We start from the raw sequence: 16,308 nt of genomic DNA on the forward strand, positions 1-16,308 counted from the left end.
ATGTTTGTCCGTTCCCGAGATTCTTCATGCCCACCTTTTTCGGGTTAGGACATTGCCTGATCGGCCCAGGCATTTTTATAGTGGGGCCTTGCTCAGGCAGGGAAGACTATACCTTTTGCCTCCCTCCCAGATACTCATCTACCTGAAATTTCCTTTTGGAGATCCTTTTCTTTATAACTAACTAATATTACAAAACAAATCAGTGCTCACTGTCAACATTTATATCTGTAGAAAAAATAACAAAATGAAACGTGTCAATATCATTCTCCTGATAAATATCAAATAAACAAAAAAGAATTACGGATAACCACAAAAAGTGAACACTGGGGCCTCATGACTTTTAATCAAGGCCACCACTATTGTGGCATTTAGAAAAAAAGTCCAAAAGAAAAGAATGCGAAGAAGAAAAGGACTAGTAAACAAAAACATAACCTCAACTCAATTGAATTGAGAGAAAAGTTAGTAGCCTTAGCCTAGTAACTTTACTAGTTAGTACTTAGTACTTAGCCTTAGTATTGTTATTCACTTTCACCATTCATTATCGTTATCGTTAAATGAATAAGGTCTACCAAAGCCATGTTACTTTGTGAGTTTTTATAATTTAAAAGTTTTTGACGATTTAACCTTTTCATAATGAACTAATTAACACCTAAAATGAATCGTGAAAGTTCTAAGGCAGCAGGATCATTAGTAGATTATCACCCACATGAAAGAGATAACACATTGCAACTTTGTGTAAAATTAGATGAAGTCCTTAAAATCCTCAGTAAAGGTGTTTCAAATAATAGTATTGGCGAGGAACTAAACCAAATTTTGAACTTTAGGATCAAACAGCTTCACAATGAAAACTCAGATGAACTAGTAAAAACCTGCAAACATCTGGTATGTAACATAACCAAATATACACATAGATCACCGCCCTTTTTGGGTGGAGAAAACTATAATGTTTACACGCTTAATATTCTTGAGTTGACTTTGGGGATTCTAATATTTGCAGGAGAAGACAAACAATGCTATGATTTTGTTCAATCTATTTTGAAGACAGTTATGACAAGAGATGAAAGTTTTACTTCACCTCACAGTGAAATCATCACTCATTTAGGAAATTTAGAGTGTTTGTTAAAAGCTCTGATATCTGTGAAAGACAAGCAGAAATTGAATCTACCGGAAACACTTGACACACTGAGAAACATCAACTTCTTATCCGCAGTCAAAGATTTCATAATTAAATTTGATGACCAAAGTGTTTCCTCTGTTGTACTGTATGACCTTGTTCCTAAACTCATCAAGGTTACTGATGCTTCAATAGTGTTCATGCTATGGACAGATTTGAAATCGCCATTGTACAGTACCAACATTACTCTTCCTGTAAAGTTATTTGCTCTTTGTGGACTATCAGATTATCTCAATTTCAAGATCAATGACTCATCCGTGATAGAATCTCTCGAATTTTGGGAAATTATTCAAGAAGGACTGGTCTCAACAGATACATTGGTTAGGAAACAAGCATTATATTTGATGAAAAGATCAATTGACATCATTAGTGTATTGAATATTTCACTTGCTTTTGACATTTTCTCCTGGAATCCCTTGAAGTCAGATGTTTTACTGGCAAATTGGCAAAAAATGTTCATGTTGTTTGAAGTTCTTGAAGAGAAACAAGCTCATTTGGTGGTTCCCATCATACAATCTCTTTTGAAAGCATCTAGTTTTGAAAATACTATTGAATCTTCATGGATTTTAGCAGCTTATATAAGAATATTCTCTCATGATTCGCTTCAGGTAGTTAAAGTTGGAATAACCTGTTTCCTGGAAATGAACATTGAGTTTTTTCTAAGTATTTCTTCTTGCACATTAGTAATTGAAATATTATTTGAAAAGCTTAACAACACACTTCTCTTCAGCAACCCTTCAAACACTGTCGACTGGTCACACATCGACATCTCATTGAGAAAATGGTTCTCAAATTTATCATCCGACTACAAGCTTTGTAACAAGTTTATACCTGTTATTACTCATGCGTTGACTAAAGTCCAGTGGTGTGCAATACCTTTGTTTCATCTTCTTTATGATTTATCTCTTGCACCTGCTAGTAACATTTTCAGTGAGGAAGATTTGACAATCCTTAGTCACTTTATCAAAGAAGTAATAAAAACTCAAAACATCTTTATAAGAGGCGCAGTGCAGTGTGTAATGTTAAAAGTCTTAGCAAAATGGACCAAGAGTTCTGACGTCGCCCTAGTGAATGTTATTGCTGTATTAAGTCTTTTTCGACAAAAAGAGTGTTTCAAAAGAGGGTTAAATTCATGGGAGATAAGCAAAGAATGGATTACTTCTTTTAATTGCAAAAGTGACGATATAATTGACATTTTATTCCTGGATGAAAATCATCTATCAATTGAAGCCAAAGCACGGAGCTTAGTTTTATTTCTTGATTCAGGGCTGATTGATCCATATGAAACTAAATTCCTCAAAGCATTTAAGGAATACTTCATGGTTTTAGAGGACACATTTAAGAGGCCGTACGCTTCTACAGAAGAAAGTGATAAGTGTTTAAAACTAGTTTTTCATATTTTGAGTGAATCCAAAGTTGGTTCTAACTCACAAGAAGCGTTCCAGCATTACGTTTTGATAATCAATAGTCTTAGTCCCTATCTGAAAGAGGTGATTTCTTATATAGAAAAGAGATTGCTCGAAGTTGATCAAATTACAAATTTTGAAAACATCGAACTGTACATTAGTGTTCTTCAAGTATTTTCTGACTTGCAGCTCATTACATTTGAAAAAGCCATTCATCTGAATAGAATTTCAAAAGAATTATGTTTTGCCTCAAAAAATCATCCGGTTCAAAAACTTCTAGCTCTTAAAGTTATACTTTGGTTTATAACATTTGAAACAACTCTTGAACAAAAAGCTGTCATAGTTGAACAAGTTAAGGAACATTGTTTATCAATCTTGGAGGATGGTCATCTCAAGTCAAACATCTTCAGCAAGAGTAAAAGTGATGAGTTGCTATCAAGAAACCATCAGGTGCAGTGGGGCTGGTTACTCTCGGAATACACTAAGACTCTTTGGTCAAATGTTCAAGAGTGTTTAGATGGAAATATTGTGAGCGTTGAAGAAATACTACAAATTACATCAGCAGAAGATATCATTCAATTATCTACAAACGCCATAGAATCTGGAGGACGGGAATCTTTAGTTCCAGTTTTAAAAGTTGTGAAATATTTAATTCCAGAAGCATTAAAAGACCCTGTTTTATGCAAACAATTTCTTCGGTTTTCATGGAAGTCTTGTTGTGAACTTAGAAAAATTGCCTTATTCTGGCCTTCGATCAAAGCTTGGATTGCATTAACTTTCAGTAGAAAGGTTATTGCTACTGAGGCCATGAGGAGCATTATTAATGAAGTAAGTTGTCTTGTTGCATTATAAAAATATTTTTTGTTAACTTAGTAGGCTAAGAAAAAGTCTAAGGATTAGGCCTAGCCTAGCTTGTATATCCTTGGTCTTGTGAAATGAATAGCAAGTCACCTACCATTTTTTACAGAACAACAACAGCCTACCGTACTTTAAATCAAAATATATTTTTAGTGAATTTGTCATATAGGAAATAAGGTATTACGGTAGGTCTCATGGTAAGACCTGGCCCTAAGGTCTATTGACTTTTTTGTGTAAGGTCCCCTAGAAACCAAAAAACACCATCCGTTTCAATTCATTATAATATTTATTCTTCTGTACTTAATGAGGACAGAAGCCAGGCTACATATTCCTATAATTACTTTAATATAAGTTAATAAATTATAGGCCTATAATATAATTAGTAGCCTACTTACCGGTATATAAATAATAAGCTTAGTGTCACTTAAGGTTTGGGGTATACAATAACCAGTTAGGCTAACTTAAATGAATGATAGTCAAAATACTTTAAGTATCTTTTACTTAAATTAAACTTAGGCTAATTCGATTTTGTGTGCATCCAGAATTGATGAAATTGCTGCCTTACAATGCAGTAGGTCACATATCTTGCTGTTGGTAGTTTACTATTTTCACAGATGCCTAATTAGTTTCTGAGTTTTTAATCACTCTGTTTTAAAATCTTACTTAGCTATTGGTCCGTCCTACGTACAGGAATTAAGTAGTCGATTAAAATTAAATATAATTCAGAACAGCTAGTTTACACGCATAAAGAAACTAAAAAATACTAAACAAATGAAAAAAGTTCAGACATTGTCATGTAGCTATAAAATTAGTAAATAATAATTAATATAGCAACAATAAATTATATCCTTACAGTTGAGTAAAAAACCATGTTTGAACTTTTCCTTAGTTTGCAGAAGAAATATTGAGTGAAGGAGAGACTGTTAATGGGTTGAGTAATGTTTTACTTTCTCATTTACGACATGAACTTACCGATCTTGAATCCGTCAAACCACTTCTCTCGTTATTGACAAAAGCTTTGATTTTTGGACAAGTACCAAGAAAAGATCAGAGGTAAGTCTATTTTAGTCAAGTTCCTTATATTTCTGATCTCACGAAAGTGTTCTTAGCTGTACTTAGCCCTCATATTAATGTAAGTACCTGGGCTATTCAACCATTAAACTTATAAATCCTCTGACACACAATTAGCCTAAATAGTGTGTAATATTCCTAGTGGGCAGAAGGAATTTCTTTATTAAAGCTGCAAAGGGTTCTTTGTATAAACATAATGGGTTACCGGTAAATGATTTTCTCATAATGTTGAAAATATGGATGTAAATAAATATTTGAATGTAAAATGCTACCAGTGCTCATTGTAGGCTAAGTTGTATTTGAAACAACTTTAACTCTGTGGCGTCAACTTAGCCACATCTGTGATGCCTTTGGTCTATACTTTATTTAATATTTATTATGTAACAGCTGTTGCTAGTTTTGTTAAACATTTAGTTTTGACTACGCCACAACTCTTTACTGATTTATAGTTTAATTTATTTTCAGGATTGAAGCTGACACTTATACATTAATTGGAAATTTAGGATCAGAACTTGCGATAAATGATTTGATGCCAAAGTAAGTTTCTTAGTTATAGTATGGTAGTGTTTTTATACATTATTACTATTTAATATATCATTTTTTGGTATCAATGCCACTTGCATGTTTTTGCACCAGTGCTTTGACTGTTTGCTTAGTCTAAATTTCTGAGTGTCATGCATATCCTAATATTAGTACATTTTTCAGCTCCAGGGCATAGAACCATTTCATCCTTCTTGTAGTGAACCTGCAGACCCTGATATTTTTAAATTTTGTCCAATTACTTACAATTTTGATTTATTCATAAATTAAGTGGAAATTACCATTTCTGAAAATCCTTTTGACAAAAGAATTGACTTTTCCAAATTTGGATAGATAACAAATTTGAAAAAAAAATTACAGGATTATGTAGGTATAAGGATATCTGACAAGGAAATGATTTCGCTACATTGCATTCTATCTTGGCTAACGGCCAACACATGTGCATCATTATTATGTACATTTTTTCATCACAAGTTTTGATTATCAGTGTTACACAACAATCTTTACAAAGTTAAATATTCTTAAACAAATTTTTCCAAAATACTATTAAACAAAATACAAAATTAATTCATAAACCACAAGATATGTAAACTGACACAATCTAACTTCAGACCAGGCTACGGAAACAGTCAGCAAGTGAGGCTCTATGCCTTGTCAGTTCTACTTGGTGTGGCCAAGCAAGACGGCGCCGATCAGCTGATTGTTTCAGCTGTGAACCAGCTGATTGATATGGACCGCCAGCTGACAGCTAAGCGCCAGAGGTACCACGGTGATTCACTGCACCACCGAGTCAAGCATCGGATTCTTCAAGCTGTCCTGGTACTGCATCAAGCATTGGTCCTCTGTGGCACCCCGGCCACTGAGGTATAGTGTGAAATAAATCATCAGATTGATTTTGATAATCAATTTTATCCAAATAGCATGTAGTGTATGTGATTGTAGAGCCACGTAAAATAAAAGAATCTTGACAAAAATTGTAAATGCAGAAAGCAAGAAATCAGAGCATGGATTAATACATACATTGGAATGAAATGTTCAAAAATTCTGACCAATAAAGAATAAAAAAACATAAAAGATAAAAGTAGATCTAAAAATAAAAAAAATCTAGTGTGTTTTGGATAGTCTACTCTCAACTCATCTGATGTTTCCACACAACTTTTAGGCTGGATAGTTGTTACTTGTACAGTTATTAACTTGACTACTATAATGTAAAATAATGCTGAATTTACTCGCAGGCAGTCCAGCTGGCTGAAAGGTCAGTCCTACTCACACGCTTGCAGACCTCATTCACACATCAGTAATTACCATTGAGAGTGTGTGTGTGTTAGTCTGGTCCGAGCTCTAGACACACTCCCTTAGCTAACAGGGTATAATATTTTAGCTAAATGGAATGGTCTGTTTACAGAGTTGTCTGGTAGAGATAGTGAAGTTCGCCAGTGCAGCGCTGCAGGGAGAGAGTCAACAGCCCAGTGTACGTTATCAGCTGGAGTGGCTGCTAGTTCGAGCACTACTCAGTTCCCCTCAGTTAATAGACAGCTTCTGGACGTTGTTCAATGAGGTACCCACCACTTTTGGTTTTATATTCTAGTATGTAACACTCTTTCAATCGGTAATATCTGTTATCTGTCACCTCAAAATGGCTAACTTGCTACTTGCAATCACCATTTTGTTAGCCGTACTGCTTTATAAATTTTACAGTTTACCGTGTTATATACTATACCATTATTAAACAGACACTATCTGCAATACCATTTGTTCTTGGATAAACTGTCAATCATAATTATCTTTGTTATAATTTTACATTTTTACCTCTAATAAGTATTGTAAGGTTTATATACTTTTAATTAGTTTTAACTAGTGATGGTCGAATCCAGGAATTTCGAATCTCAAACCCGAATCCTAAAAAATCAAATCTCGAGTCCCAAAAATAATTACAAATAGTATGGTGTTTAAAAAAGCAAGAATGGAATAGGAACCATTTAACACTTATAACCACCACGACGGCAATAATCTCTATGTTTAGTCAATGTCACAGTACTGTATATTACGATGTCAATAACCTCTATGGTTAGGCAATGTCACAGTACTGTATATTACGACGTCAATAACCTCTATGGTTAGTCAATGTCACAGTCAGGGCCGTCTGAAGGGGGGGGGGGCAACCAGGGCAAGCTGTGACACATTCCTAGTCACATAACCCTTTCTGGACGGCCTAAAGTATGTAAAAAGACAGCAAAATTATTATATTTGGATAGGAACTAAAAACTATATATTTTTTTGTTTTTAGTGTCCTATAGTCCAGGAAGGGTTAAACTCGTAAATAAATCAACAGTTTTTGTTTGAGCAAAATACTATACGTACAACCTTTTGTAAGCACTTGTTTAATCAGTCTAGAGATAACTGCGATGACTGCAGTTTTTTACACATCACCATGGATAATTCACATCGGTTGTCTTTGTTTTGGATTGTCTGTGATACGGCCTACTTCCCTAAATAAAAGAACCCGCTCTAAAGGAGACGCTCTTGATATGTATATAAGGCGAAAGGTACTGTACGGAAATAATAGTTCACTTTGCTGAAAATACTGATACTTTAATATTCATATACTAAAAGAAACATAGACATCATGGTACATGAGATGAGACTAACAGACCAAATCACATTGTCGACTCAACCTACAGATTCTAGGTTAGACCGGAAGAGCATAATAAGAACACACTAAAACTAAATATCGTTAACTCAATATAACAGCCGAACTGTTTTATAAATTATACAGTTTACCGTGTTATATACTACCGTATACCATGATTAAGCAGACACTATCTGCAATTACCATTTGTTCTTGGATAAACTGTCAATCATAATTATCTTTGTTATAATTTTACATTTTTACCTCTAATAAGTATTGTAAGGTTTATATACTTTTAATTAGTTTTAACTAGTGATGGTCGAATCCAGGAATTTCGAATCTCAAATCCGAATCCAATTCCTAAAAAAATCTAATATCAAATCTTTGAATCTCGAGTCTTAAAAATAATTATGGTATGGTGTTTAAAAAAGCAATGGAATAGGAACAATTTAACACTTATAACCACCACGACAGCAATAATCTCTATGTTTAGTCAATGTCACAGTACTGTATATTACGATGTCAATAACCTCTATGGTTAGGCAATGTCACAGTACTGTATATTACGATGTTAATAACCTCTATGGTTAGTCAATGTCACAGTCAGGGCCGTCTGAAGGGGGGGGGGGGCAACCAGGTCAAGCTGCCCCGGGCGCCGCGCAGTGGCTATTTGTATTAACATAGTATTAAAATAAGCGAATGTGACTATTATTACTGGGGGGAGTGGGCGCCACAACCACGTTTGCTCCGGGCGCCCCCAACCCTAGGGATAGCCCTGGTCACAGTACTGTATAATACGACGTCAATAACATTTATGGTCAGGCAATGGCACAGTAGGCCTACTGTATATTACATTACAACGTCAATAACCTCTATGGTTAGGCAATGTCACAGTACTGTGTATTACGACGTCAATAACCTCTATGGCTAGGCAATGTCACAGTACTGTATATTATGATGTCAATAACCTCTATGGTTAGTAAATGTCACAGTACTGTATAATACGACATCAATAACCTCTATGGCTAGGCAATGTCACAGTACTGTATATTACGACGTCAATAATCTCTATGGTTAGGCAATGTCACATTATATGCCTTATTATTCTATAAAAAAAATATTCTTGAATCTTGTTAATCCCATCTCAAATTTAAATCTTTTCTTAGGATTCAGTGGATTCGAGATTCAAATTCGACACATTCCTAGTCACATAACCCTTTCTGGACGGCCTAAAGTATGTAAACAGACAGCAAAATTATTATATTTGGATAGGAACTAAAAACTATATTTTTTTGTTTTTAGTCTCCTATAGTCCGGGAAGGGTTTAACTCGTAAATAAATCATCAACAGATTTTGTTAGAGCAAAGTACAACCTTTTGTAAGCATTTGTTTAATCAGTCTAGAGATAACTGCGATGACTGCAGTTTCTTACACATCACCATGGATAATTTACATCGGTTGTCTTTGTTTTGGATTGTCTGTAGTACGGCTCACTTCCCTAAATAAAAGAACTAAAAACGCTCTGAAGACCAGAATAAAAAAAATACTGTTGGTTTAAATGTCTACTGAGTGGCAATAAATAGTCAGCAACCTGAAATTAAAATAATACAGATTAGATTGGAGGAAACCGCTATGATGGTTGCCAAACTGAAAAAAATTAAAGAAAGTAGTATTCACCACACAAGCTGCTGAGAGATGTAGAACCAATTCTGCGCTATTTATGTCAATAGCCAACCTGCAAAGGATTAACTTAGCTTGAAACCCATTCATCGTTAATACTCTGTTTCAGGCCAGCGAGGAGCGTACAGGCAGTGTTTGTTCATTCATCTCAGTGGCGTACCACTTGGCAGTGTGTCTGCGCCGGACAGACTTTACAGAACGGTGTGTCTCAGAGGTGCTCCCGTGGTGTATGGCGCAGCAGTTCAACATAAGGTTGTATGCGCAGGTAATATATGGGATTGTAAAAATTGTGCTGGAAATTCATATTTATTTGTAAATACAGTAAAACCTCCTTAAAAAGCATATGAAAAAAAGGAAACAACGTGATTGTATGAATTGTAACTTATAATTTATAAATATACTGTATTATTTTAGTCAGGAACACAATGCTGTATTGAAGGACATGTAAAATTTAACTAATACACTAATTCTAATAAGCTTATACTCAGACTGAATACAGAAGCCTTTCTAGGCACATGTGGCTAAAGAACATAATTTATTCTTCTATCGTCCATGGTGACCGGTTTCGAGAGCAAAATCTCATCATCAGGCTTCTTCAAAAAATGTTATTTCACTCAAGTTTAGGTCTTCGGTGAACACATATACAGGAACAAAAAATATCAAATGGGAACACGGAAGGACATTACTGTACTGCAAATCGGACACTACAACTCGGCATAAGTAGATGTGTTAAGTAATATTTTAAGAAGCCTAATGAGATTTTAATTTAAAAACCGGTCTCAATAGATGACAGTAGGATCACCGACGGACATGTAAATGCATTTAGACCATTTAATTCTACAATTAATTATCCTGGGTACCTAAGCGCCATAACTTATTCATTGTACTCTTTAAATGTCTAGCAAGTTTTTTGCTGCCTTACAGGTTTCATTTTATATTTTATGTGTGGTTTTCATTAAGGTTGTGCTGGACAAACTGTGGCCCCTCGATGCTGGAGTTACAGCTAAGTACGAAATTGTCAGATTCAGTCTCACTAAAAGCTTGAAACAAGGGAACACGTTGCGCAATGCTGAAAAACTCAAAAACGACTTTTACTTCACAACGTTCCATCCACTTCGGCACTTTACTCTTGAGGTTGGTTGTTTATAAAAAAATTGACAAACTCCATAACTTTGTGGTTCAATTTTGACTAAGTTTTACTAACTTGTAGTTTTTTTGTCATATATTCATCTCTTGAATTAATCTTGAGGGAAAATCACCAAGTTTTATAAGGATTGTTGTTGGGATAGCAGTCTTGCCAGAATAGGACGAGTCCTTCCTGGCTCAAGAATAACTTCTCTTTAGACCCAATAATAAAAATATGTCACTGTTACTAACATAATTATCAACCAAGGAAGGTTTGAGTTTGAAAAAGATGTTTTAATAAACACTTCCAGTTACTAGCCAGGATCAGGATGCATATGTCAAATCTCAAATCCATCTTTGTTTCGCAACAAATCAGTTTCCTAGCCAATGAGGATACCACTTCACAAGGCAAAACATCCGACAGTGATTTCGACCTGGTGATACAATGAACTCATCATCACTGGCACCGTAGAAATTGATGGTCAGTGAAAAATGTAGCAGTGTATAGGCTGGGATAAATTTTGTTTTATTTGTTTGTTACACTCTCAGACAACTGTAGCAAAAATATTATTCTTTAAGATTTGTTTTAAGTTGATAGTAGTAGTAGTAGGTATTACATGTTTGATAATTACATCTTCAATTTTATTTGTAGCAAAATTGCTATAGCCCGCAAAAACAATGTAGCATTTTAAAGTTGTGTATGGCAAAATGCTAAAAACGCTACCGCAGCTCAAACCCTGCAATGTAGTGTATTTAACCCTTTCTGAAATTTCCTGATTGAGCATGTATTAGGCTATACTTTTCAGACCATCTTCATGGAACTGCCAAGACTGTCGAACATATCCAGAGACGAATGGATTCCGTTACCTACAATTGAAGATTCTCTATCAAATTATAATCCATTCATAAAGCTTAGAAACTCAGATGATTCTTTAACTCAGTTCATTCCTCCTTCATGGGTAGCAAAAGCAACAGGTAATACATTTTTGAATTTGTTCAATAAAATCTAAGTAAGATAGAATGTGGATTTGGTTCTAAGTAATACAGCTAAAATATAATCATTATTTTGTATGGAGGTTACCTGAGTACGCCACATATTCCTGGTTTTGTAGTTTCACTACTCCTGGTTTGAAAACGTACTCTTCTTTTAGGACTTAAATCTGTTGAATTATTTAGAAAAGGGGGTTCTGTTTGTTTATTAGTTCTGGTTGAACTAAAAAATACTGAGCTGACTAGTACTTAAAGGTAGATCATAAACCTGAAAAATATATAGATTTTTGAATTCTCTCAAAAATTTCCAGCTGACGCAGAAGTTGAGGTTGAAGCGCTCGCGATGCAAAAGAAATTTGTTCCTTGGAAAAACATGTTTCCTGAGATGGAGGGTGTGTCCAGCCGGACACAATTGATTGTGGTGGCGTCATTGATTGACAAGTTGCCTAACCTGGGAGGATTGACTCGTACCTGTGAGATATTTACTGCCGAGTGTTTGGTAGTGCCCAGCCTGGAGTTTACCAAGGATAAGATGTTCTCCACACTCAGCATGACTGCCGAGAAACACATCAATATTGTTGAGGTAAGATGATTTAGGAGGAAATAATGATTATTTTAAGGGTTATTGCGGACATTTTCAATTAATTTTCGATCAGATTCCAGATTCTGAAACATCATGAAGGGAGGGAAATGTTCACAATAATTCCTCAAATAACATAACCTTACCATTAGCAAAAATTAACTTCAACGTAAGTCGAGTCATTGGCTCAGTCTGTAAAGCGAAAGACTGAAAAATTTGTTTATGCTGTTCCTATTTAAAAAGTCAAATCCAATCAAATGTTCTTAATTCATTACATGGTTCCTGATAGGTTGTAATCTTCATAAAATAACATTGCTACTTGCTATAAACATACATCTCTCTTGAAAACAACGGGATGTTTAAAAAGTTTCTTTGACTTGAATATGGCTCAGTAGTTTAAATTAAATAAATATCTGATTAAGATTGCCATTTAAACCTTGGGCTTCCGGTATATAAACATAGAAAACATGCATAAGGAATTTTGGGATTTTGTACTCTTGATGAACTATGCATTTACAAACTTTGGTCTGTTTCTGCCAAGTTGCAGATGTATTCCACAGCTGTTTCACACTGGGTTTTATCTAAAAATTTTATTTCACGTCTACAGGTGAAACCGTTTGATTTACCAAAATTCTTGAGGGAGAAAAAGAATGCCGGCTACACTCTGGTGGGTGCAGAACAGACTGCTTCGAGTGTTTCCTTGCAGTCTTTCAAGTTTCCCAAGAAGTGTCTCTTATTGTTGGGGTGAGCATGTTACTATTTATTACCAATTATTTTTTAATAGTTAATCCTTTGCATTTGGTTGAACCGACATTTGTTTTAAAGTAGTTTACTTGGTATGGGCACTAATTTTAAAACAACACTTCTGGAAATTAAGTTTTACACCAATGCTGCTGGCTTTCCGAGCGTTTAAATGTTTCTATGTTAGCCATCTGGGCAGCAAGCTGTGGCCAGTACTTCAGCTGTGACTATCAGGCTGTTTATGTAAACAAATCTTGTTCATTGCAAAGTTTTAGGAAATAAATATATTACAAAAAATATTAGCATATCAGTTTCTTATAAGCTGACAAGTTCATAAGCTAAATTCTGAGAAGGCACTCTTTCATTTTAAAAAGCTCAAACATTCACAATCATATCTTCCTAAAGAGCATTTGGATTTTGGACCAATTATAAGTCTACAAACTACTAAACCATGTTCCTTAGTTACTGCTAAGCAAATCAACATCTAACATCTAGTAACATAGCTTGGTAGCTGAGTGCCAAGAAATCAAGAGGTTGTAGTTTCCTGAAAAGAGAAATCCTGAAAAGTTTCAGACGCTTCTCGGTTTGAAACTAGTCCCAGCTGTTGATCATTCAGTCCTGATTAATTGGCCAGCTGATATTATACAGTATCAAAGATTTCATCTCACTCATTGAACACTTGTCTTTGCCTCACACGCACTTGTATGTCGGCATATAAATCTGTTCTAGGATCTTTCCAGTAGATTCAAGATTAACTCCTTGACATTTTCAGGAATGAGAAGGAAGGAGTACCTGTGAACCTACTGCCGCTGTTGGATGTTTGCGTGGAGGTGCCACAGTTAGGAGTGGTCCGGTCACTGAATGTCCATGTCACAGGAGCATTGTTTGTCTGGGAGTATACCAAGCAATACCTAGAGGGTACATCTTGACAACCTCAGTAGTGAATGAGTGGGAACTGGCTAGATCAGTGTTTCCCAACCTTATTCCTTGGTGTTCCACTTAACAAGGCAACAATCTGTTGCGTAGGACGTAACCATTCTGTTGTTAATTAATAACGGAATCTTAGTTATTTAACTCATGGAACTAACTAACCCATTTTCCAAACACAAGTAGGAACCTTTCCTGAGGTTTGTATTTGTGCAGTTGAAGCATACCTGCGTCAAGCACTGGGCTCAAGATATTCTTTAAAATTTCACCTATATTACTCGAGTGCTATTATTTCTAATCAGCCTTTTTTAAATCACCTTAACAAACAACCTATACTAGCAGGGACCACAAGAGCAGTTGGCGGCAGCCAATACAAAGACTGGACTAGCGCGACGTTGGAACATCACCCGTTCACTACTTTTTGACACTAATTAAAATATATTAAACAATATTTTCAAATCAGCTGGGACTATTAGATTTGGCAACACCGTACTGTCCTCATTGGCTCCTTCGAATTAACGTGGTAAAGAGGCTCCTCCCTCAACTGCAGACTCTCGTGAACCGTACTGTAGTCCTGATTCTATCGTCCTGCTATACACAGTTTCCAATGGGCCACAAACTAATGCTATCAACAGCCCAATCAATCCCAACCTTTAACATAAGTTTGAAATATACTTGTACTTGGATCGTCACTACATTCAACCCTAATGGCCTAGCGGTAGACATACAACAGGTTGGGAATAGTATATTTCATTACTAGGACCGAAAGAGACATTTTCGACGCGTGCTCAAGTTTTGTGTGTGGTGAGGCAAAGCCGAACACAGGAAAACCAAATTTCACGTGCGAGGCAAAGCCGAGGATGGGAATAATGCAGCAAGTGTCAGAAAATAGCTTTTGGTACGAGTTATGAACAATACTCATAACCACGACAAAAAAAAAAAAAAAAAAAAAACACACACATACAGAATGAAATATCTCAGTAGTATTAAAATAGTTTTAGACCACTCTTTATCATTGAAAATACACTTCACACACAACGCACATGGTTTCATAATTGTAGATTTTTAGATAAATATAAAAACTTCCGCACTTACTTGAATTGACTTAGCATTTTGTATTTTTTACCAGTTTTCTAAACTTTCCGTATTCCTCTTCTTATCTTTCCCGTGATTTAGTTAGTTAGGTTATTAGTGACATCTAAAGCTGTTTTTATCAAATCATCAGTAATGTTAGACATACTTTGAGCAATTTCAAACATACACTATGCTAAAAACAAAGCAAAACAAACTTATGCCTGTTTCTGTGTATATTTAGATTGTGCAACAATAAAATCAGCTGTTTAAATCATTAAATCAAACCTAACATAGCACTGGATAAATAGTAGATAAATGGAAAACTAATCAAGAGCAAGGGAAAGTAAATTTAGAGCGAGGGAAAATCAGCTGATCATTTTCCCATTGCTCTAAATTAGAGCTTGGGAAACAACTACACTTTCTTTCATATCAGCTGTTATCGAAAATACTTACTTTCGGTAAGGAGTGATGAAATAGTAGTTTACGCAACGATTGCGTTAAGTGAGTCTTTACGACACGAGTAGAAAATTTAAGGCACGAGCCTTGGCGAGTGCCTTAAAAACTTCTACGAGTGTCGTAAAGACTATTAACGCGAGTTGCGTACACTACTTTACCTACGACCGTTTTTAATTACTATCAATCTGGATTTAATTACTAACAATCACTACTGATAACTTTTTAGAGAGGTTATGTTTTCGTGTATTGTTATTGCCACAGAAAGGGATGCAACGACTTGTTGTATAATCAGCTGATTTCCTGTAATTACGTGTTTGTTAAACTTCGTTAAATATTACATTGCTAGCAGCATTCTTACCATAAATAATATTTGTATCAGGTACAATTCGGCAAATATTTCATTTATTTTTGGACTTCCACCAACTTAATTAAGAATACGCGAGTATCAACATGAACAAGTCGGATCAACAATTAAATTGGTCAAATGATCAGCTGATCAGCTGATTAGTTGACGTTCGAAGCATTACAATTTTAATTATTTTCTCTCAATACTTGAACCTCATTGGTCCGTTACCTGTGTGGATATGAGAAAACTATGCGGATATGAAATGAAACTATGCGGATATGAAAGTAAACAGCTGTAAAGTGAAACTTTTCAATTCTAAGAACTGGACTGAAATGGCTACTTTAAAAAACGGTCGTAGGTAAACAGGTTTAGATTACTGAGGGATTACATTTTGAATTTCGCAAGCCAGTTTTCTTTTACGGATAAATGAGCTTCACTCTATTCTACTCACATTTGGGTTGAAATACACACCAATTTTGATGGATGCATGATTGGGCGTCCCCATCATGACAAGAGGTTGTCTTTACATTTAAGTATTCTTTCAAATGGGTGGTATATGTTACAAAGTTGATGTGTATACACATGTTTTGACTTTTGATACAGCTATTCATTGGCCCAAGTACCTAGGCCTCTCCATCATCTTCTACCATTTGCCATCCCACCTCATCTCCCCTTCCCTATATGACATTCTACTCCGCCACATCTACCCTT

The 16,308-nt window shown here is 35.3% G+C and overlaps 1 protein-coding gene across 1 annotated transcript; it reads left to right on the forward strand.

The window, feature by feature from the left end:
- Positions 1-439: 439 nt before the first annotated feature.
- LOC128987691 (probable methyltransferase TARBP1) lies at positions 440-15,632 on the forward strand. Its single transcript, XM_054408675.1, has 11 exons — positions 440-3,408; positions 4,328-4,491; positions 4,975-5,046; positions 5,661-5,913; positions 6,455-6,607; positions 9,468-9,623; positions 10,319-10,492; positions 11,290-11,458; positions 11,785-12,056; positions 12,661-12,797; positions 13,567-15,632. The coding sequence occupies exons 1-11, from the start codon at positions 655-657 to the stop codon at positions 13,721-13,723; spliced, it is 4,461 nt and encodes a 1,486-aa protein (XP_054264650.1). The 5' UTR covers positions 440-654; the 3' UTR covers positions 13,724-15,632.
- Positions 15,633-16,308: the final 676 nt, after the last annotated feature.

This window comes from Macrosteles quadrilineatus, unplaced genomic scaffold (assembly GCF_028750875.1).
Source record: "Macrosteles quadrilineatus isolate MER2022 unplaced genomic scaffold, UCM_ALF_1.0 Scaffold_2__2_contigs__length_208266976, whole genome shotgun sequence".
Lineage (NCBI taxonomy): Eukaryota > Metazoa > Arthropoda > Insecta > Hemiptera > Cicadellidae > Macrosteles > Macrosteles quadrilineatus.

Excerpts from the sequence above, each read along its gene's own strand:
- LOC128987691 (XM_054408675.1), top strand. The coding sequence starts at position 655 with ATGAATCGTGAAAGTTCTAAGGCAGCAGGATCATTAGTAGATTATCAC. Across the intron at positions 5,047-5,660 it reads ATAAATGATTTGATGCCAAA|ACCAGGCTACGGAAACAGTC; the intron begins GTAAGTTTCTTA and ends ATCTAACTTCAG. Across the intron at positions 12,057-12,660 it reads AACACATCAATATTGTTGAG|GTGAAACCGTTTGATTTACC; the intron begins GTAAGATGATTT and ends TCACGTCTACAG.